Raw genomic sequence first — 22,753 nt, 5'->3', positions numbered from 1 at the left:
TTTTGGTTGTGTTGGTTCCTACTCATGACCCAGCATGTATAATCACGAGGGGGTCGTTGTCAGAACATGATATGGGGGTGTCAGAATATAGAGCAGTCACCGTAATTGCAAACATTACAAGCTCACGAACTTCCCTCGATAACAAGACAATCGTCTCGTAAAGGTCGTTTGGTTTTTGGAACCGTTCAATTGTTTAAATCATAGAAAATATTGTATTACTGTGTACAATAAAACTAACTTGCGAAAAATTCATTTGAAAATCCGGGCGCATTTTTTTATATAAAAAGATATCTCCGAGAATCCGGAACGATTATGCTCATGCAAGAAGAATACTCCCCAATCTGAGAAGCGTTACGCGGTAATGCTTCTCGGATTTAACTTCAGGGGCATACAAACTATAAAAAAAAGTTACAAAACCTCATCACTTCGAGGTGAAACGTTTCTCAAAATGCATTATACTTTCGAAAGCTGCTGTCTTGTAGGCCCTTTAGCCAATAGTTTTTTTTATTGCCACCAAGAGCGATACCTTCCAATGTCTCACCCAAACAAATGTTTCGCGCCAGCACCCCCTCCCTCCTAAAAGAAAGGCAACACAAACCACAAAGAAAAAACATCATTAAAGGATTCTATTAGGTGAAATGTTGAATTTTATTACAAGAATATCAAATAACGTACAGCTATAAAAAACAAATGTTTCGCGCCAGCACCCCCTCCCTCCTAAAAGAAATGCAACACAAACCACAAAGAAAAAACATCATTAAAGGATTCTATTAGGTGAAATGTTGAATTTTATTACAAGAATATCAAATAACGTACAGCTATAAAAATCAAGAGTATATTCTAGCACATTTATTATTCCAAGATTTGATTAATACATGATCTGATGAAATCATTCTTTTCCGACCAGCGGATTGTAAAGGAAAATATGAAATACTGACAGTAATTAATAATCGGAATGTTTTAAGTTGAGACAGTGCATTCTAGAAAAAGAAAACAGAAAACGTATACACAACCCGCCGAATATACACAAATAAGTACTAGATAGATTATTGATTAAAGTTTCTGACTAATTCCCAAATGCATTTGATTGTAAAATACATTGTAATAGAGTTAGTTCTGATAAAATTCACATTATTACAACCAAGAAAGACGCTGTCAAAATACTTACATAAATTCTTTACCATTTTTGTTTTTAAATTTATATAGAGAATAAGGCACTATAAATACACGATTGTTTGAAGTGTTATTAAATGTTTTTGACTAAGGGCAACACCTTCGACCATTTTAGTGTTTTCATTCAATTAATCTGTACGCTGAATTGATGTTGTAGTGGAACTACCGCAAACTGAGGTAATACACGCATTCCAATCAATGTTTCTTAATCTTAATAGAGGTGTTTGAGAAGAATGGTGTATCCTGTTGATAGGGTAGACTGACCGAAACGTTGAGTCCATTGGTTCTTCTCAGAACCATCCATCACTCAAAACAAGTACATGTTGTTTTGCAAATCTTTATTGCCTTTCCAATTTGTGCAAGCCTTCAAGTCTTTTAATTGATAATTTTACAAATCTATTGCAGGCCTTGAATTTCGTACTGAAAGGACATAGCAATAACTCATCTGGTAATAAGCACTTTTATGAGAAAAATAAATACAATTGTCTTGGAACTTTGCAAAGGGTATGACAGCAAGAGCACAGGGCACCACAGCAATAGTTGTGTGTGCCATGGGTTATTACGAGGCCTGCTACTGAACAATAGATTTTAGGAGTGATCATACATCCTTTCCTTGTTCAATGTCTTACAACACTCCTGACAATTCTGTAAAGTATATTGCTTATAAACCTAATATCTAGTATCGATTACCACATATCACAAGATTTGTTTGGGAGAAAGCATGTTTTCTTGAAGCTAGTTGTAATTTCAGATTTGCCTCTGGGGTTACTTGTTTGATCGGCCATGCTTGGATGACAGAAATCCCATCCAAGAGAGAGTTTAATATTGGCCCGACTTCTATTTAAAGCTCAATATGCATTGCACAGATCACATATCCACCAGACTCAATTGCTTTTCGACCCTATGCTAGAGATTGGTCCCGATGAAGCAGCCACATTCACAATGAAAAACCTGTTTGTATACATGTTGTAGAAACGGAGGGCTGCTAATAAAAATAATGAACTTAATTGAAATAGAACTCCATAAGGTCAAACCAAAAGGTGAACAATATGATAAGAGATAACACCATAAGTAATAGATTTATGATCCAAATAACATAGCTATTATTGGTGGTGTAAGTAGTCTTCCCTGCTCTGAATTATTTAATAGCAAGACAAGTTCCCAAGAACAAATATATACAGCAAAATAGAAATAAAACTACACGATGTTACCGCATATTACATGTACATAGTTGTACTGTTAAACATTGATACCCCATGCAATGCCTTAGTAACTCAGTACTGATACTTTTGTTGTTCAGTGGTTTTACGTAGACTGGTTGATTGGCAGTGCCAGATGCACTGCAATTCGAGGGTAAATCTTAGCACTCTTTCGGGAATATTGCACCCATTGTAAGGAATTAAGAAATGAAATTGTTAATAGTGGGGATGGGGGGGGGGGGGGTTGAAAGGCAGATAGACACTGTGAAATAATAGATGAACATCAGGAACAGGTAATATTGGGGTGGGGGAAAGGTGTTGGTAGGGGATGGGTAGGGGAAGGTACATAGGGAGGGATAGGGTGGAGAGTGAGGGATGGTTAAAGGTGTTGGATGCTAGGGAGGGAAGGGAAGGGGAAGAAAGAGATAGAAAGGGGGATGGGGAAGGGGAGGGATGGGGAGAGGTGTTGAGAGGGGAGTGTTAATTAAATTCAACATGCTTGGGGGAGGGGTGGGAAGGGAAGGAAATTGGGGGGGGGTTGCTCAAGGGATAAAGGGATGTGGTAGGGATGTTGAGAGGTTTGTTAGAGAAAGCATAGATGATGAATGTAGGAATGTGAGGAAGAAAAGGGGGTTGGGGAGCAACTGAAGGGGAACAGGCAGTTCTTTTTATGCGAAAAATTATTTATGAAAACGTGTAAGGTTAACATAAAGACATTTTTGGTGGTACATAAGATAACTGGAATGAAGATGCCATGGAAGCTCATTGGGGAGAGCTTATGAAGGTCTTGTCAGGTTGTGGGCAAGTATAAACTGATTCACTGATTTGTTTGACTTGAATTAAACTCATGGCAGAACCTGGGATGCTTCTGAAACTTTAAGGAGTGGCTTGAAGGAAACCGAATCAAATCTTCCACTTATCTAGCACAGCACTTTGATCATTTAAAATTAAAAACTTTAAAGTTCTTAATTAAAAATTTTATCAAATAGTATGCCAGAAAATCAACATTCTAAAAAATGTTAATGTGCAGGTAAAATAATTGTTCATGTGAATAAATATATTAATACATCTACTTGAAAAAAAAACAACACTGCCAGGTGGAAAATACTGAATGGCAGGTTCAAACCGTAAACACGTATAAAAATAACATACATCATAATAATTATGAAGATGATAACACATACAAAATTAAGAATATGACTAGTTGAACATAGATTGTTTTAAAAATGATTATTGTTGTTGGAATCTCTAAACATTGCATAGGTTGGTCAAAAATATGTATTCCTGGATGACCTATGATGGCCATTTATCCCAGTACAACCAAATTATGATCAAAATGAGGCTAGGGGGTTAAATAGTATGGTACCTTTTTGTAATGATGCCAACGATATTCATTAACACTATGATACAAAGGGTACATGATCAAGATGGTGGAAAGTATGATAGTAGGCCAGGGTTTCTCTTAGTGTCATTTTATACCCGACTGTTGGTGGAGGAAGTAAGTGACCTGCATGTCTTGGATAAATTATCCCACTTGTCTGGGTGTTTCCTGAAATAGAAAACTGACCCCCCAACCACAACGACGAGTGCGATAATACATACAACGATACCGGCAACAGCACCCCCGTTGGCAACGCCTCGCATGACGTAAACCCCTCCTTGGTCGACGGAGAATACAGCTTCCCGCCCTTCCATCTGAGACTCGATCTTCACCCAGTTGTTGAGGGTACCGGGGTCGCTGCGGTACACCCCGACCGTGTCCGTGTTGGCCTCGTTCAGCTTGATGCGGACGTTAAACATTCTATTCTCCACAGTGAACTTCTCGACGGGTGTGATGACCACGAAGTTACTCTCGTAGTACTCACCGGGGAGGTTGTCCTCACCACCCTTGGCCTTGACGGCTTCGTGGCCTTGCTCGGGACTCCATTCCTCCATCTTGATGTCTTCAAGATGGTCCAAGGTTCCTTGGGTGAACTCTAGGACTCTGAATGGAACAGATGATGACAGAAGAATTAGTGTCAATGTCTCATAAATGTTACAGGCAATAGCTACATAGACCATGTACCTTTGACATCACATTAAGATTCTATCAAACTCTTTCTAACTTTCTAACGGATTTATCCTAGGACTTATATAGGACGAGTTGAGCTCCGTAACCATTGACGTTAGGACGCATTGAACCCATCCTAAGTTAGGAACTCGAGATAGGATTCATCCTAGCGTTTTGTGAAATCGGCTGCTGGACTTCCTGCCAGCACACCTTGTTTGTATTTGATTTTTCTTAAAAATCTATACAGTACAATAAAGTGAGTTATACTTAAACAACAAACGGGGCTTTGGTTACAACTCAAAACTTAAACCTACTAAAACAAACTATCATAATTTTTGGATCTCCATATAACCAACAGCAGTGTACCGTACAGAAGTGCCTTGAAATTTACCCAAACCAACTTTTCCTTCACCCACAGGCATAATATGCAGTCTTTGGAAAAAAGTAGGAAAATTCCTTTCAGTACAAGGGCTGTCCTTCATGTACAAATTGTGTAGCCTTTAATAGACTTTTCAGGCTATTTAAGCACAATTTCAAAAAATTGACCAAGGGCAAAACAAATCTTGAATCAGACTAAAGTAGGAAGAATATCATGTCTACACCCATATAGCAGTGTACTGTACAGGAGTGTCTAGTAATCTACCCAAACCAACTTTTTCCTTTTTCCTTTACCCATAACCCAGTTGATAAAATCCTAATCCACTCACTCATTGCTTGTTTCAACATGGCCACCTGTCCATCCTATAGCAGTGTACTGTACAGGAGTGTCTAGTAATCTACCCAAACCAACTTTTTCCTTTTTCCTTTACCCATAACCCAGTTGATAAAATCCTAATCCACTCACTCATTGCTTGTTTCAACATGGCCACCTGTCCATCCTATAGCAGTGTACTGTACAGGGGTGTCTAGTAATCTACCCAAACCAACTTTTTCCTTTTTCCTTTACCCATAACCCAGTTGATAAAACCCTAATCCACTCACCCATTGTTTGTTTCAACTTTTCCGCCTGTCCATCCTATAGCAGTATACTGTACAGGAGTGTCTTTAGACACAATACGTCCCTTCTGACTGCGGTTAGAGAAGTTGTTATTCCTGGTGCACATGTAGTGATAGTGTCCGGTGCTGGTGACGGCCAGAGGCTTGGAATCGTAGAAGGTTCCGGCATCGTCTAATTCAGACATCTCACCACGAAATTGATCTAATGGAAACAAAAAGGGGAACGTTGATTTACTTTTGCTCTAGGAGAGTGTGGCCTTCAACTTCAGTCCCTGATATGACTTTAGACGGTAGACAGACCTTGAACTTCGCTCCCAAAGGGGCAGAGCAATTTTCCTTTGGTAAGGAGCCCTTCTATGAGGAAAGTGTCAATTTGTATTGGAACTTTGCAAAGGGCAGCACAGCAAAAGCACAGGGCACCACAGGAATTGTTGTAAGTGTCGTGGCTTAATTCGAGGCCTGGGCAGTTACAGGTTGAATTGCTTCTGCCTGGAACAAAAAAACCAAGTCCAAGGAACCGTCTTTAACTGTTTTCCCGCTCATTTTTTATTAAAAAAAAAATTGCAAAGCAATGTACAGCTAAGCAGCCCTGTTGTTTGCTTAAACTGTGGATTAAATGAAATGAAAACACTCACGACTACTCAGCACAGCCATGTCCTCCAGCTCCGCACGGCTGAATCCAAGGAAGGTAGTATCATCTAAGTTGAGGGGGTAGCTCCTGCCGAAGTGTCCATTCTTAGAGTAGGGAGTGTAATACGCCAGACTGCCCTCTGTGTAGACCTGATTCTCAAGCATCACAAGGTTAGAACGATCTGTGCCTGGTAGACCTTGGCCGTCATTGTTGTTGGGGTTGGTGTTTGAACCGGTCCATCTAAAAAAGGGAAGAGTTCCAAGGATGAAGAAGCTTTCAAATAAACGATGCAATGACGCACAAACGGTCAGGTTGGCATAGTGGTAGCTTGCCTTGCCTTCCACCTCTAGGACATTCAACCTCCTGATATTCAAAGCACTTCATGGTTCAGCCCCTCCCTACCTTTAAAGCATGCTTCAGAATCAGCATGTCAGGCCAGGTCTGAGGTCGTCGGGCAGCATGCTTTTTGTTACGCGGACTCCCCTTTCCACTTTCAAACATTGCCCCCCCCCGCTTTATGGAACTCTCTTCCTAAATATCTTAGAAATATACATGACATTTCTCACTTCCAAAACTCTGAGAATTCTTGGATTGACCTGGACCGGCACCTTTGAATGTTATACAGAGAAAGTGAAACCTTCAAAATGCCATGTAATTACAATTATTATTATCAGGACCCCGATCTGAATCCCGCCGTGGCCCAATAGGGATTGGTGTGATACCCACACCCACCCACACACCCAACCATCATCTAAAGTGAGGATCACTTACTGAACATGTATGTATTCTCCAGGCATAGTCTCCACAGTATTCGGCACAAAGTCATACTCCACACCTGGGTACACCTGAACAATGTTTCCTCGCTTTCCACGGACGTTTAAGTTACGTATGGTAGCTGCCTGTGGGACAGAGGCTGGTCGTTTCCGAACGGCAAAAGTGTGGGATCTACACAACAACAAGAGACAAGAGTTAAGGGGCTATTCCATGCTCAAAGTTTGTTTCATCCAAAGGAGTAGGCGGTAACGGCCACTGGAAAAAATAGATTGTAGCCCACACCTTGAAGTGCCCTTCATCAGGCCTTGTGAGTGTGTCTGGAAACTTGCAAAAAAAAAGAAAAATTATATTTAATATAATAATGATTGAACTGTTTAACTGTGACATAGTTTATATTTCTTCCATACGGGTGAACTATTTGTTAATTTTCAATGGCTAACCAAGAAATGTTGTGCTTGCTGGAAACATTAATACATGGTCAGTTAAATAGTTCTGCTCAAGCTTTTGTAAGTAAAAAGTCTAAGCAATGTGATATCTGCACCAGCACAAGCAAAATTGTCTTGCTACGCAGATTTGTTATGATCCGTAACTGTGAGTTTTTCATTAACAGTCAGCAGAGCTATAAAACTAGGTCCAGAACTGTCCATGAACACTTCAGTCATGCAGTACAGTAGAAAATATTGTTAAGCATTCCAAAATAAGTCAATTGACAAGGTTATTTTAAAGCTGGCAAGCTATTTTGTAATTGTCAGGCCTGATACTTCACGGAGGCAACAAAGGCGATTGCCTCCATGCCCCCTTGTCATTGCCTTGGTGCCCTTGAAATGCTCCAGTAGATATTTACAATTTCCTCATAGGGTTCCCTTTGCCAAGGAGAAAATGCCTTGGTGCCCTTGCCTTTTAAAAAATGAAGCATATAGGCCTGTAATGTTTTGGAAGGTGTGGTGAGAACCACATCAATATTTACCTATCTTGGAAAGTTCTGCCAAGCTGGGCCGTATTGATTGCAAGACGGAGCTCAAAGTTTCTGTTAGTTGTCCCTGGAACGTTTCCAAACACGTCCACTTCTGGGTTGTTTTCATAAACATATCCACGGGCTTCCCCATCTGCAGGAGTGGCAAATTCAAACCTGAAAAGAGAAAAACAACTTATCGTATTTAATCCATATCTAAAAGGAACATATAGCGAGACACTCGTGGGGAGACGGCTCGTTCTGTGTGGCTGCACCACGAGTTTGGAACACTCTTCAAAGAGAAATTGCTACTGCTACCTCCCTTCGAGGCTTCAAGACCGGACTAAAGACATGCTTATTCAAGCATTCTTACTAATTCAGTTTCAAGTTTTCTGTCAAATGTTACGTTGATTTTCTTTTTTGTGCGCCTTGGGTGTCTCTATTGAGACAGATATGTGTGCGTTATAAATTGTTAATTATATTATATATATAGTCGGAAGAGCCGACAAATATTTGCAGACAGTGAACGTGTTTTGTGTGATCAAACATTGTACATGAAATAACAAACCTGCACAAAATTTAAGCTTAATGAGTTGTGCGAGTTGGGAGAATATATAGAAAAACCATGCACATTTTCAGCATGTAAACACATAAATGGGCCAGGGTAAGTAGACGATGATAAGTACCTTGATGTGACATCCAACGTGCTTTCTTGATTCCTCTGTGCATTAAGCGAAGCATTTACAGCGCCATCCCACCCGTTATATTCACCAGTAGAAATATTGTACCTGCACAAAGGACATTAAAAAAATAATATTACCCCGCACCAATATTCACATTAAGAAATCAAATATCAGATGTAAATTTCAAACTGCTGCATTCAGAATTAACAACAGTGGTTTCGATCTTTTTCACGCACCAGTATTTTATACAGAAATATATTTTAGACAATTTGAACTGAGATCAACTTATTATCCACCACTGAGCTTTCAGATTGAAAAAAAATATTTTGATTGAGGCAGTTACCATTCCTTTACATTGTTGTTAAAAGCACTGGATATGTTTGCTAATTGTCAAAGACCAGTCTTCTCACTTCATATACATAAAATAACAAACCTGGGAAAGTTTTGACTCAATTGGTCATCGCAGTTGCAAGAGAATAATGAAAGAAAAAACACCCTTGTTCCACCAATTTGTGTGCTTTCAAATGCATAATAAAGTTTTTTATTATTTAAGTGAGAAGTTTCTCAAAAAATATGTTACTTCAGAGGGAGCTGCTTCTTGCAGGGTTTTGAATAGCGTCCAGTGCCTTTAAAAAAACATGACAATATTAATATTACCTGATCCTCATTGCACATCTCTCATGCTCAATGTTAGGTAGAGTCCAATTATAGGACAACGTCTCTCCAGATACACCGTTACCAAGGTGATTATCACGAGACCAATGACTCTCTCTACAGTCTGGCGCCTCGATACCATGAGCCGGGATCTCTGCCCAGACTCCCCTGGTGCCTTCATCACCGGCATCCTCTGGGAACACAACGGCCTTGGTTGGAAAAAAAATAAAACAATTAGTGGAATATTTTTATCACAAAAACAAAAACAACCAGTTCTTTTGTAGAACCATCGCTACTCAAAAGAGATTTACACATGGTGCTGCCGCAAGCCTCACCTGACTGATTATACACCCACCATGCAAAGTTTCAATTCCTACTTTGTATCTAAAAGAGGATTGTTAATATATATTTCTGGTAATGAAGCCAAGGATGCTTCATAAGTGAACTTAATGACTTTAGCTCACAAGCCTGAGGAAACCTGTCAACAAGTGTGTCTTCTACGTGAACCAGGAACACTGGGGTTATACCCCCTACTCTTCTACTATGGGTTCTTTTACGCACTGTACCACGCCTAGTACATGTCGAGGGACCTACGGCTTAATGCCCATCTGAAGGAAAAGGCAATTGTAGTAAAGTATCTTGCTCATCAAGAACACATGTGCCATGACCAGAAATCGAACCCACACTTTGCTGAGCCGAAAAACCAGAGCCTTTAGTACTCATACATGTCTTAACCACTCGGCCGAGACACGCAACTGACTCTTCAAATGTTGGCGTCGTGAACTTCTGTTACTCTTCTCAAAATATAAGCAGAAATACATTTCTTTTTTTATATGCTGGTTTAGTCCATGCGCAGCAAAGAGAAAGATTCCAAAGTAGTAATAAGGTAGACTTTCTTGGCAACATTATCAGCAAGCGAAAAGGTGACATTAGCAAATCTTTCACTTAGAGAGCATTCCATGTTAGACTGTTTTTGTATAAACGCGATGTAGATCATCCTTCACAACAATCTGCACATCTTTTGTTACTAAAGTAGGATTATAATCTGTGTATGTTGGATATTCAATCCAAAGAGGGTTGGGAGTGTTTGTCTGGACTCCTCTATGGTTACCATAGCAACCAAGTATCTTGTTACATACCTCACATTCTTCTTGAGTGATTGGGATGATGGCCTGACGCGAGTTCAAGTTTGCTTGAAGCATCGCCATAGGAAGCCTGCAACCATAGCGAGCTTTGACATTAGCACTCTCGGCTTGGAAATAAGGGCACCTCGTGGCATCGTTTGTCATAATCGCAATATCCTAAAAGCAAATACAACATCGGAATTGCTTAAATGAAAAGTAAATATCAGAAAAAATATTGAAATGAATTTTAACACAAATAATAATAATACGACACACACTGAGTCTCCTCCTACTCATTGCACTAATTGAATCACAAAATTCTGGAGTGTTGGCTCGCAAAATTTTGTGCTTTATTGTGAGCAATAAACTAACTAAGCAACACCATGAAGTTGAGCCACTTTTTTCTCAACATCAGAGAGTTAAAGGAAGGGTCATAAATTAATTTTATAATCCAGAAAGTAAAAACCGTAAAAAAAGCTACAGCAGTAGTTGATAGTATGTAAACTTTTTTAAAGAAAGAAAATCCTTTGAAGCAATGGTCTTGATACCTTATCACCCCAACAAAAATTCCATCTGAGAAATGATTCATGATTGTAACGACTCCTAGATTTCTGAGGGTTTGCAAATTCTGTTGCCTTCCTCGATAAACATCGATGGCAATCAACACTCATGCGAAAATACTGTGATAGTTTTTTGCTGTTTTCTTTTGAATAGACACTGTATCCAGCTGGAACTTTCACACTTATTTCTGCTGGGTATGATCTGTGTTTGTTTTAAACAAAATAACAAAATAAACGCAACTTCTAATGTATTTTCTTTTTAAAATTTTACCTATATTTGCATAATTTACAAAAACCAATCTACGACCCAGCTTTCAATGGCGCTCCCCATTAATGCTAAAAAATAAAAGCTGTAGACAGCCAGACCTCAGACAACTCGTTAAAATTCATAAAAACTATGGGCCCGTACATGTCGCAGATTTATGTTTCCTCGCATTTACGGACTAACGCTACTGAAATCTTGCGTTGATCGTGTGAGAGATAGTGGCGCAATGTTTGTCTGACATTCAAGGAAAAGCGTCGTCATAAGTGCGGAGTGCTTTTAAACCAAAGAACCATGCCTGAACAAACTTTTCAAAGAAATGTTTTTCTGTACAGAAGTGAATAACAAGGGAAACAAATTCCACATTGGCTCTCAATAATATCCACTTTTTGAACATGTTCTGTTAATTTAATATACCCCCCTCTGTTGGCAGCATATTGCCCATAATGTAAAAATTACCATAGTAATAGTGTTGACTATAACTCATTGGAAATGAACTGATCAGTACAAACATTATTTACAAAGCACTGACGTATTTACTCAGCGCATTATTACCGTAACAATATTTACTTAAAGGAATCATAAAGTTACTATCTGATTTGTATTTTGTTAATTACTGTCAATAAGTGCAAAGAGGAGTAAACACTTGGGCTATATGCTGGGGCTTTTTTAAGTTGGGCTTTGTCACTAACTAAATTGTTAAAGGTCAACGTTTACTTTAGGTGTGTTACATAAGTAATAACGAACTTTATCGGTGTGTACTTTACTATGGGCATTAAATCATTCTTTCACATTATTATGCGCACTGCAGATTCTAAAGTCCTAGACTTTGTTAAAGTATGTCTTTTTGTTCCGAATAAGATAACAATTATAATAGATGGTAAAAAAAAAAAAAAAATTGACAGCAGATGGAGGACTTTCAATTTAGGTCCCAATTGATGTTGTTGTTAAACACAGTGTTTATCAGGTGTGATATTTAGCCCTTGAGAATAAAACCAATACTGAGTACTGGAGTTAAGAGTATGGGCTTAGGTCTACACTCTCAAATGGCAGAGACTTACATAGTTCCAAAACTATATTCATAAATACCTCAGACAGTTTCGCTATTCCTACATTATTGGTGGAAAGCGCGCCATGTGGGTGTGTATAAACCTTTGTTTATGACCAGCAAAAAGTTTTGAAACATGGGCGTGACACGCGAGCTTGCACCTGTTCTTATAAAGACAGTTTCTTCATTCCTATTGGTCGAGAGCAACGGCTGAAACAAATGTGCCGCATCTCGCGATATGCGCGACGCAGACATCATCCCCTTATAAGGAGATGTTTACCCCAGGGCCTTGACTGGGCCTTACCATTTCAGTGCTGAAGGGGGGTTGTGTTGAAAGAAATCATTGAACAATTATATTTTTTGCATTTGTTTTACTTTTTGACCAAAAAGTGTTGATGTTTTTGACCGAAAAGGTATTTATGAATGGGAATCAAAGTGTGTTGAATCGATTTTCGACTAGTGGTTTAAACCCGCCGAGGCCTGGTTCTTGATCGTTTACATTGACTTTGTCTCGGTAAAAATTATCAAGAACCAGGCCTCGTTGGGATTAAACCACTAGTTGAAGACCTCTTCACCACACATTGATCCCCTTATTTATGACAGTTTTGCCGAGTTCTCTGGCTTGTCTGGGTGCAATATAAATCAAATACATCAAATTAATGTTCTAAAGGATATCATCCATGGTTTACGTATCCAAATGTTCGTTGGATGACAAATCAAATTTCAGAATTTTCACGTCATTAACTTTTTCATAAACATGTTCATACAAAACATGTTCATTCTGCTTTTTATACAAACATAGTATTGTTCCAAGAAAGTGACACACCATTGAGTGAAATAAATACAAGTACTTCCTTATTTGTATTTTTTAAAGTTATGTACGAAAGCTATTGTTCAACAGTTCAGGCATGTCAGGGTTTTGCACAAAAAAAAAAGCCATGTCATGACCGGTTTCAACAATAGCTATTGTCATGATTGTGTATCAAGTATTCCTGATAACTGTGGGAAAAAGATATATATGAAATGCATCGACTACAGGATTGTTGTTAGAAGCTGTGTGGTTGGCTAACCATGCACACTGCGACCAACTGACTGCAACAAAGTACTAGGACTAACAAGTACATTTGTAACACGCCTAATTGAATAACTTTACAATGAGTTTTTCAGTGTCACACTCAAATCCTTCTTTCTTGATACGAGCATGGAAGTATAAATTACATGAGATATAGACTTTTTTATCGCTATGTCACAGCCCAAGTTTTTGCCAACTGAGGTCACACCTGCATGCGGTTATCAGCCAACCTGTTCATAATAGCAAATAATTATACACAGCTTTTATATATAGCACTTGACACTACATATTGAAGCGAATAACCAGAAAAATCAATACACAATACTTTTGCAGACCGTCACAAATAACTTCTCCTTACTTTTGTCTTACATTGCATTCTACCCGGCATCTGGATGATTATAGATTTAAAATTTCCTTTGCTAGAACTAATGCTTTTAAACAATCCGTTTTTATCAATTTCCCTTACGTGTGGAATAGCTTACCCGTTCCCATTAGAGAAAAAGCTATTGACTCTCATAAGTATAAGTCAGTAATCTACAAACATGTTCTTCCCTTCTAGTTTAGCTTCAATCGCCTACCTGGTTTTTTTTTGTGGTTCCTTTGAGGTTCCTGGTTTCACTAGTTTTGTGCAATATTCAAATAACTGTATTTTTTTTGGCTTTGTAGGAAAAAAGTATTGGGGTTTAAGGAGATTTGGAGGGAATTTGATTGGCTTCCTACCTTTTTTGAAAGGAGCGAGGATGCGTGGTCTTGTTGTTGATCTTTATTTTTTGTGTACAAAATTTAATGTAATTTCTATAGTTTTTATATATTTATATTTGATATGGTTTTTGATGTGCAATTTTTATGTCGTTTTTGTCCTTGTGCCCTTTTGTGCCTTTGTTATTTTTATTGTCTGGATCGCCTTTAGATAGTGATTATTTTCGCTTTTTGGTTATCAGCAGGCTTGTTCTCTGTGTAGTCATATTTTTTATTGCCTATTCTTTGAATGAACTGTTTGCCTGGAAATAAATAAATAAATAAATAATAAATAAATAAAAATAAGAATACCACTTGATGTGTTCAATACATTCTTGTGAACCTCTCCCTTCATTTATCACAATATTCCCCATCATCAAGGAAAGCCATGCAAAGCAAAAACAGATTCAGCTACATTTCTTAAAAATGCTACACAAAATAAATAAAAAATTGTCAAATTTGTTGGAAACAAAGCAACCAATCATTAGAGGGACTTTATTTAATTGACACTCAGTTTGCAGAATTACAATTTTTTTAAAACAATTTCACCGTCCATGCCAATCAGCATGGTTTGTTTATTAACAATGGAAAGGTCTAGGTTTATCTCTACGTAATTGGTTTTCAAACATTTGTTGGCGTTCGTTGTGTTTTTCACACTTTCTGTTCATTTGGGGAAATATTGTGATAAATGTAGGGAGAGGTTCACAAAAATGTATGTAACACATCAAGTTGTATTCTTGGTATTGTGTATTGATTTTTCTGGTTATTCGCTTCAATATGTAGTGTGAAGTGCTATATATAAAAGCTGTGTATTATTATTTGCTATATAAAAGCTGTGTATTATTATTTGCTATTATGAACAGGTTGGCTGATTAACGCACGCAGGTGTGACCAAGTGAATTTCTCCTAAAATGGCAATATTTTTGTGAGCTACCTCAGTTAAGTTTATTGAACCAAAACTTATAAATATTTCAAATATTATTTCTGATACACTTTGTACATTGGTCCCTAACAACGCTATCTTTACCTGATAAGACTTGTTAGAACACACAGACTTTCAGCAAGTAAACTGAACTAAATAGGGAAACCGCCAAACTTTAAGAATTGGGAAAAAAATTGAAATGACCTTAGTTTTTGGCTCAAGTGTCAATGTGAGTTTATTCTGTAGACTGATTCAACACTTGACAGCTCAGAACTACCGTCCGGCTGTTTGTTTCTTCCTTTATGTCAATACTAAGTTGTTTTTTTATCATGAAAGAATTTTGAACTTAGTCATCAAAGTTGTGAACATATGTTTTTCTTTTAGGAAACAATGTTAATAGTGGACACCTTTTTTTTAACTCTAGCCTAATTGCAAGCTCTCAGGGCCTAATTTCATAAACAAGGAATTCTGCGCTCAGGGCGCTCTTCACATTATTCTATGGGTAGTGAGTACAGAATTCCACAGTAAGCAGAGCAATGAATTGAAATCTGTTTTTATTTTTGTCAGGTTCAAAGTTGTTACTGGCCAATAAGTCATAATGAAACATTACACTGTTGCAAGGCTCCAGACATAACTTCACACACCTGGTAAGGATGAGTTTGTTTGAGTTTAATGGGCGATGCCAGGTTCTCTGAGGGGCAAGGCCATTTTCACTTTACAACTTCGGGAACTTCCATTAAAAAATCTGAAGGTACCATTTTATTTGGAATATAAGCCACAGCTTATGAAAACTTCTGTACACCGGGCAGCCTATATGCCCAAGGTTACGGTATGTGGAAACATTTGAAGGAGAAAAAAGACCAAGTCCAGGGCAACAATGACCACAGCCTCCGTGGCCTCGGTTTAGTTCCAGGCCTGCTTTGCATCATTATTCCCCATCTACCCCAGGCATGACAATTCACGGAGCTGGGTGCCCTTTAAAATGCTCTTCAGTAGAAATTTATAATTTCCTCATAAAGGTGCCTGTTACCATGGAAGAAATGCCTTGGTGCCCTCGCACTTTCAAATCGAAGCATAAAGGTCTGCTACCCACAACCCAACAACTTAAAAAAACACCTTACCCTCCAAGAGGATGGTCCCCAGTAGGGGTAATAGTCACGCTCTTCTGGGCACTCATACCCTCGCCGGGTACCCTTAGGGTTTTGTCTGGTATATCTTGCAGAATCGCCTTTCAGGTTCTGTGGTAAAATATAATAAAAAAACAATCAGGTTAAAACATTTTGATTCACTAAACCTGACTCCCTAGAAGTCATTATTAGGGTCCTTCCACCATGCTTCCACACACTGCTAAAACATCCAACACTAAAAGAATACCAACTTAACCCGCAAACTGCTAGACCTACATTCATCATGATGGTATGCCTACATTAGTACAGTGGCGTAACCAGACATCATTGGGGGTGGGGGCATACGGCAGTAAAGGCAGGAGAGGGTGCATTGTTTTATTTCATGGGGGGGGGGGCTATTTGAGCATTTTTATTTGTTATTTTTTTTATTTATTATTTGGTCATTAACAACCTAGAGGGGATTATATGGAGCTTAGGGTATATGTGGGAATGGGAGTAGGTTTTATGGCGGTGGGATGCACTGAGCAGAATGAATTGAGGGTTTAATTGACAACTTCCAATCAGAGAACCCCAAGTTATTGAACTTTAGTATTTGACAGCATTATTTAACATGATGCAATTGGTCCTTGAGAGTGTTTGATTTCCTCATTTCCATAACCTTGTGAGTTTCCTCTTTCCCAGATGATAATCCCACACACACCTGACCATTACAATATCATCAGCACGTAACACCAAGGTACCAACACAAGCACATCCTTAATGAGAATTAGATCAACAAAGCCAAGTAACCTTGCAGCATTTCTGGGAACAAAAAGAGCACCCAGTCATCTCAGATAAGTTGATTTTGCTTTGTAATTAGGGTTTTTGTGACATTGCATCCCTGGCACATGTCATTATTAGAAGAATACTTTACAGTTGCATGCGTTTCCTGGTTTAAGATGACACAAAGGTGTTGATTGTTTTTCTCATTAGACAGTAATGAGAGATTTGTTTTGTGTAATCAGATGGGATACAGGAAATGCTTGGCATTATCCCACCAGGTATAAAGCTTCATACAGGAAGGTACATCATATAACAAAGGGATAGTTATCACACGCTCTCCGATGATCAGGAATTTACTTCCTTCCTTGTACAGAATTTCTCATCAAGTCTCAGGTGTTCGTTGACCTGTGCCTGGTACATGAACAAGTATGAGATGAAGGTGTTATTGTGCAGATGACTGTCTTGCATTTGGCTGGATCTAGGTGTCCAACTTCTTGAGCTTTCGCTTTTACACTCTGCTAGAGTCAAGACTTCAGGGCATTACCTCTTTTTGTTTTATATTTATACCATTATGTAGGTCCTTTTAATTGGTAAGCAGTTTGCAAAAGCTACATTTGTATTTGCTTGAGTCTTTCTAGACTACTGTTTTCACCATCGTAATGACCGTGCCCCAAGGACCCAATGGAAATAAGTATTTGCCATTTTGTGCTATCTTCAGCAAGATTTTCTTTTCTAGCATGTTTTGGTGTATACTTTCTGCTTAGTTTGCCACATCAGATTTGCATTTGACCTTCATTTACCGCAAGAAATTCATTCTTATATTCGTGAAAGGTCAGAAAATCTCAAGCTTTCTGGGGGAGGGTTGGGAGGCTGAGGGTCGGGAGGGGTGCAAGGTACTAGTAAGGGGAGGGTTAAAAGGCAAGGTGTTAGATGGTGAGAAGATGACAGAGGGTTTGGTGAGAAGAAGGTTGGGATGGGTATTAGATGGTGAGAAGATGGCAGAGGGTTTGGAGGGGTGTACAGTGGTGAGAAAAAGGTTGGGAGGGGGTTATAGATGGTGAGACGATGTGGATGGATAAGGTTGGGAGGGGGGTTAGATTGTGAGAAGAGGTGGATGGATAAGGTTGGGAGGGGGGGTTAGATGGTGAGAAGAGGTGGATGGATAAGGTTGGGAGGGGGGTTAGATGGTGAGAAGATGGCAGAGGGTTTGGAGGGGTGTACAGTGGTGAGAAAAAGGTTGGGAGGGGGTTAGATGGTGAGAAGAGGTGGATGGATACGTCGGTAGGGATGGATGGCCGATGGTTAGTCGAGATGAAGAGAATTTCCAATCTAACCTGATCGGCAGTGAATAGATTAGCCTCTCTCTTTCTTAGCTTGCAGTTGAGATACTCATCGTAGCTTTCATGCATACCAAACTCAATATCCTGATTACAGTCATAGTTGGCACAGTTGCTTGGATATTCTGGGATTGTACTACATGGAAATGAAAGGGGAAGCAATCAATTATTTAGATTAATCAAATAATTGTTTAGGCCTTGATGATTTCCTTCCTAAAATTAAACAACTGGCACATCTTTCATTTGTGTGTAGATTGTTGTATTTTTGCAAAATACATTGCAAGCAAAGACACTTCTTTCATTAATGTGTCATTATGTATTAGCAGAGTTATTGTTTTTTGCGCCAGGAGTGTCATCATTGACAGACATGGCGCACTAGATATGTTGAACATTATTATTATTATTACAGTTTGTATTCTTGCCAAATGTCATGATTGGTTTTAGAGAAGAAAAGTATTAGACAACCTTTGACTAAAATGTAGCAACATAGAACAGATTCATGTTCAACTCTGACATCTAGTCCATTTTGAATGAGAGCTAAAGACACTGGACACTATGACTATTGGTAATTGTCAAAGACCAGTCTTCTCACTTGGTGTATCTCAACATATGTGAAAATTTGAGCTCAATCAGTCGTTGAAGTTACGAGGTAACAATGACAGAAAAAACACCCTTGTCACACGAAGTTGTGTGCTTTCAGATGCTTGATTTTGAGACCTCAAATTCTAAATCTGAGGTCTCGAAATCAAATTCGTGGAAAATTACTTCTTTCTCGTCCACTTCAGAGGGAGCTGTTTCTTACAATGTCTTATACTATCAACAGCTCCCCATACTCGTTACCAAGAAAGGTTTTATGCTAGTAATTATTTTGAGTAATAACCAATAGTGTCCACTGCCTTTAAACATACTTCTTCCTTAAATACAAATTGTTTGAATAGTGATGATTTCTTGGTTTTTATTTTTTTATAAAAACAATTCTTGTGTCTTCAACACCAACATTTATGATTAAAAAGACAAAATGCCAATGAATATAAAATAAATGCTACGAACATTCTTGAACTACCTATGGTCAAAATAATGTGATGGGACAAAGCAAAATGAGTTGTTTGTTGAGAAGGGTAATTTTTCAGTTGGATGATACATTTGAACAGAGCATGATCTATGCTTTAACGGTTAAAACCCCATGTTTATACCAACTTTGATTTCAAAAGTTGTGCAAGCAAAAGCACCAAGAAATGTGAGAAAATAAAACTGAGAAAAAGGGGTTTAAAGTTGAGTTTTTTTAATGAAAATACACCAACACTTTTTGTTACAATGCATATTGTTACCTCTTTTAAGGAATTTGCCAAAATAAAACAAAACAAATTTTGGTATTGAAATAAACAAAAATTGTGAATTTTTTAAACTCGTTAGTTTGTTTTGGTTTGTTTCTCCATTATATATATTTCTGACAAATGACTCATTTAGCTGAATGGCATCACAAACACATAGAGAAGTACAGTGACTTCAATCAGTTATGGCGGATGTGTTTAGTTACCTTGTTGTTGATCCATCCCTGACCAGATCTCCACACATGTACTGAAGGATAATTTCACAGTTGGCGTTGGGGTCAGAACAGCTGTGCTGATTGGTCCTATGTTTGTGATGGAAGAAGAATAACATTATCAAATAACTGATTTAGAAAACCTAGAAACAAAGGCTAATCATAATTTTTTCAAAACATAAGGTCAGGATTGATGCTCGATTCTAAAAAGGGGTAAGGTAGGTTTTCATGCCAAGGGGCACAGCCTATGGAGGATTTTTAACTTTCATTTGGGACAATATGAAGGGCACCAAGGCATTGATCCTGGACAAAAAAATCTGAGACCTTTTCCATGGAATGTTCTTACATCTCACACATGCACAGACGCTGTTGGTTGAAACACCACAGAGCTGTGCACAATGCAGACTCACAAAACCATATAATGCGTCACCCCCTCCCATAAAAATGCTGCAATGAATCTTAAAAGTGTTAAAGTGCAAACACAAACAATCTTTAAAAAACAATTTACAGAGGGTTCAGTTTAATTAAAATAAATTTATTCACATCAGATTTATTATTATTGAACTTCAAGAAACAAGATGGGAAAATCAATTATTTTATTTTCAATCTGAAGACTTTATAAAGGTTCACAATTAAAGACAGTGGACTCTATTGGTAATTGTCAAAGACCAGTCTTCTAACTTGGTGTATCACAACATATGCATGAAATAACAAACCTGTGAAAATTTGAGCTCAATTGGTCGTCGAAGTTGCGAGATAATAATGAAAGAAAAAACACCCTTGTCACACGAAGTTGTGTGCGTTTAGATGGTTGATTTCGAGACCTCAAGTTCTAAACTTGAGGTCTCGAAATCAAATTTGTGGAAAATTACTTCTTTCTCGAAAACTACTCCACTTCAGAGGGAGCCGTTTCTCACAATGTTTTATACTACCAACCTCTCCCCATTACTCGTTACCAAGTAAAGGTTTGTGCTAATAATTATTTTGAGTAATTACCGATAGTGTCCACTGCCTTTAAACAATACATTTTGTTGAGTTTTAAATAACTTTGTGACATATTACCATTCAATCTGAAGAACTGAGCCAGCCATGTAGGCCAGACTGCCAACATTGTATCCACCTCGGTTATTATTCTGAGAGTCGAATAATCTGTCAGGCAAAACAAATACAAACAAGAAAAATAGACATAAATAAATATCACTCGTATTGTACTTCTTCATTTGTTCAGAGTACTCAGCTATACATTAAGTAGCATGTAAAGTGTGTGAAATTCAGAAAAATTGGAAAATCTTAACTTACAAAGACTGAAGAGCTGGGGTGGATTTCACAAAGAGTTAAGACTAGTCTTATCTCGAGTAAGGACGAGTTATTCGTTCTAACTTGGGACTATGCCTTAAGTTTTAAATAACTCCTGGGACTGTAACTCTTTGTGCAATCAACCCCTAGGCTTAGTTTCATATTATCTTAAGATTGCGATCATAAGACTATCAATCAATCTTTAACACCAAAGTATGATGTCATGCTTTGTTAAATCGGGCATTGGACTTTTGTCTTTATAGGCATAGAGAAATGTCATTATACTTGGTCACTCCAATGTTTGAATGTCCTCAGTAACATTTCAAGGGTTCTTTCTGTCCTTGTTTTGTTGGTATTATAGAATGATCCAAAATATTTGAAATAAAATCCTAACAGGGAGAGTGACGCTTCTGCAAGAGAATGACTCACCTGTTTCCATTGTTTCTTTCTCTCTTTGCCTCATCAAGTCGATTGTTACTACCCCTGTAATAAATAACAATACATACAAAATAGTAGTCTGTGTATCCACTTAGATTAAGTACATCTAGTTGCGCTCCTCGTAACCCTCCATCTTCTCTTCACCGTTGGGAGGAGCGTTATGATTATCGCAACTAGTACATCCTATTGGCTCGCTTTTAACATCGGTCTAATCTTTCATAGTCGCCACTATGATAAGACAATAGCGAGCCATAACAGCCCAACAACATAATCCACAACACTGAACTAGCCCCCTACGTATATAACGGGCCAATCCACGTTGTGTCCTTTGCTTTGGATACAAAAGTGGTTGGCCATATATTTATGGAATAGGGCAGGGGGCTACATCAAACAGGATCTTAATATCCATGACAACAACACAATAATTTTATGGGGAAAGATTTCAGTATCGTGCCACAACATTTCCGCAAAAAATGGTACTATGGACAGAGGTAGAAATTTACTAAAACTTTTAGGGAAAAAAATATCTCAATCAAATAATTAATCAAGATACTAATTATTTATATATAGTAATTTATTTCATAAATAACAAATGAATAAGTGGTGGCAGGATACGGAAATTTGTTTATCTTTTAGACATGATACATGATGTATACCACGGTGGTAGGATCATTCAGCACAATTTACATTACTTTGTTTTAATATTTATACAATGAATAAATTATACGACAAACAATAATTTGTCATCAAGTTGCGCAGTTTCGAAATTGCGCGAAACGTCAAGTTAAAAACAAATCAACGGCACGTTATATAGGGGGAAAAATACAGAAACTCACCTTGGATTGTGAAGATACATATCGCTCTGCACACCCACCAAGAACATCAGTACTGACACAAAAACCTTCATTGTAGACATGATTGTCGTCGACTACAAGTAAATGTGTACCTTACTTCTGAAACAGCTTTAGATCGCGACCAGCGCGACAGCAAAACTCACTCACTGTGACAAGTCACTTCACTAGCTGCACTGTAACCGTAAATCAACAACAAACAAACGAGACCGACTTCAACTATGACCTTTAACCCAAATGCTCACGACTTCGGTGACGACCCCCCGCGCACCAGGTGAAATAGTAGCCATCCGCCAACACTAATAGTGCTCGTTGAATGCAAGATGATTATTGTTGTTTTCACAAAGTGCAAACTAGCAAGTTTTGTTATGAGTATTAGATCATACAAATTGTGTTTACATTCCATATTTTGTTGTGTAGGCTATTGTAATTTGCCTCCATTGAACGACACCACAGTGCGGATTGATAACAAAGTTGAGTACAATGTATACCCTTATTAGGGTATCCAGTAAGCGTACCAGTACGTGTACGACGAGGCAAGGACGATGATTCTTCATAACT

The 22,753-nt window shown here is 38.2% G+C and overlaps 1 protein-coding gene across 1 annotated transcript; it reads right to left on the bottom strand.

Annotated features, from left to right (window-relative positions):
• Positions 1-770: 770 nt before the first annotated feature.
• LOC117306805 (protein DD3-3-like) lies at positions 771-22,359 on the bottom strand. The gene is made up of 14 exons (XM_033791326.1): positions 22,178-22,359; positions 21,333-21,386; positions 20,670-20,756; positions 19,602-19,697; positions 18,062-18,200; positions 15,960-16,076; positions 10,252-10,413; positions 9,116-9,321; positions 8,462-8,563; positions 7,791-7,952; positions 6,821-6,994; positions 6,054-6,289; positions 5,404-5,620; positions 771-4,356 (listed from the first exon to the last, which is right to left on the bottom strand). The coding sequence occupies exons 1-14, from the start codon at positions 22,255-22,257 to the stop codon at positions 3,846-3,848; spliced, it is 2,343 nt and encodes a 780-aa protein (XP_033647217.1). The 5' UTR covers positions 22,258-22,359; the 3' UTR covers positions 771-3,845.
• Positions 22,360-22,753: the final 394 nt, after the last annotated feature.

The sequence above is a fragment of the Asterias rubens genome, chromosome 2, assembly GCF_902459465.1.
Source record: "Asterias rubens chromosome 2, eAstRub1.3, whole genome shotgun sequence".
Classification (NCBI taxonomy): domain Eukaryota; kingdom Metazoa; phylum Echinodermata; class Asteroidea; order Forcipulatida; family Asteriidae; genus Asterias; species Asterias rubens.
The sequence above is the reverse complement of the archived record's forward strand: the minus strand, read 5'-3'. Positions and strand labels throughout refer to the sequence as shown.

What these genes read in the sequence shown, in the direction of transcription:
- LOC117306805 (XM_033791326.1), bottom strand. Translation starts at nt 22,257, where the DNA reads ATGTCTACAATGAAGGTTTTTGTGTCAGTACTGATGTTCTTGGTGGGT. An exon ending in ATGTATCTTCACAATCCAAG is followed by an intron (nt 21,387 to 22,177) that starts GTGAGTTTCTGT and finishes TATTTATTACAG; the next exon opens with GGGTAGTAACAATCGACTTG. An exon ending in AGATGTGCAATGAGGATCAG is followed by an intron (nt 8,564 to 9,115) that starts GTAATATTAATA and finishes TCCTTTGTGCAG; the next exon opens with GTACAATATTTCTACTGGTG.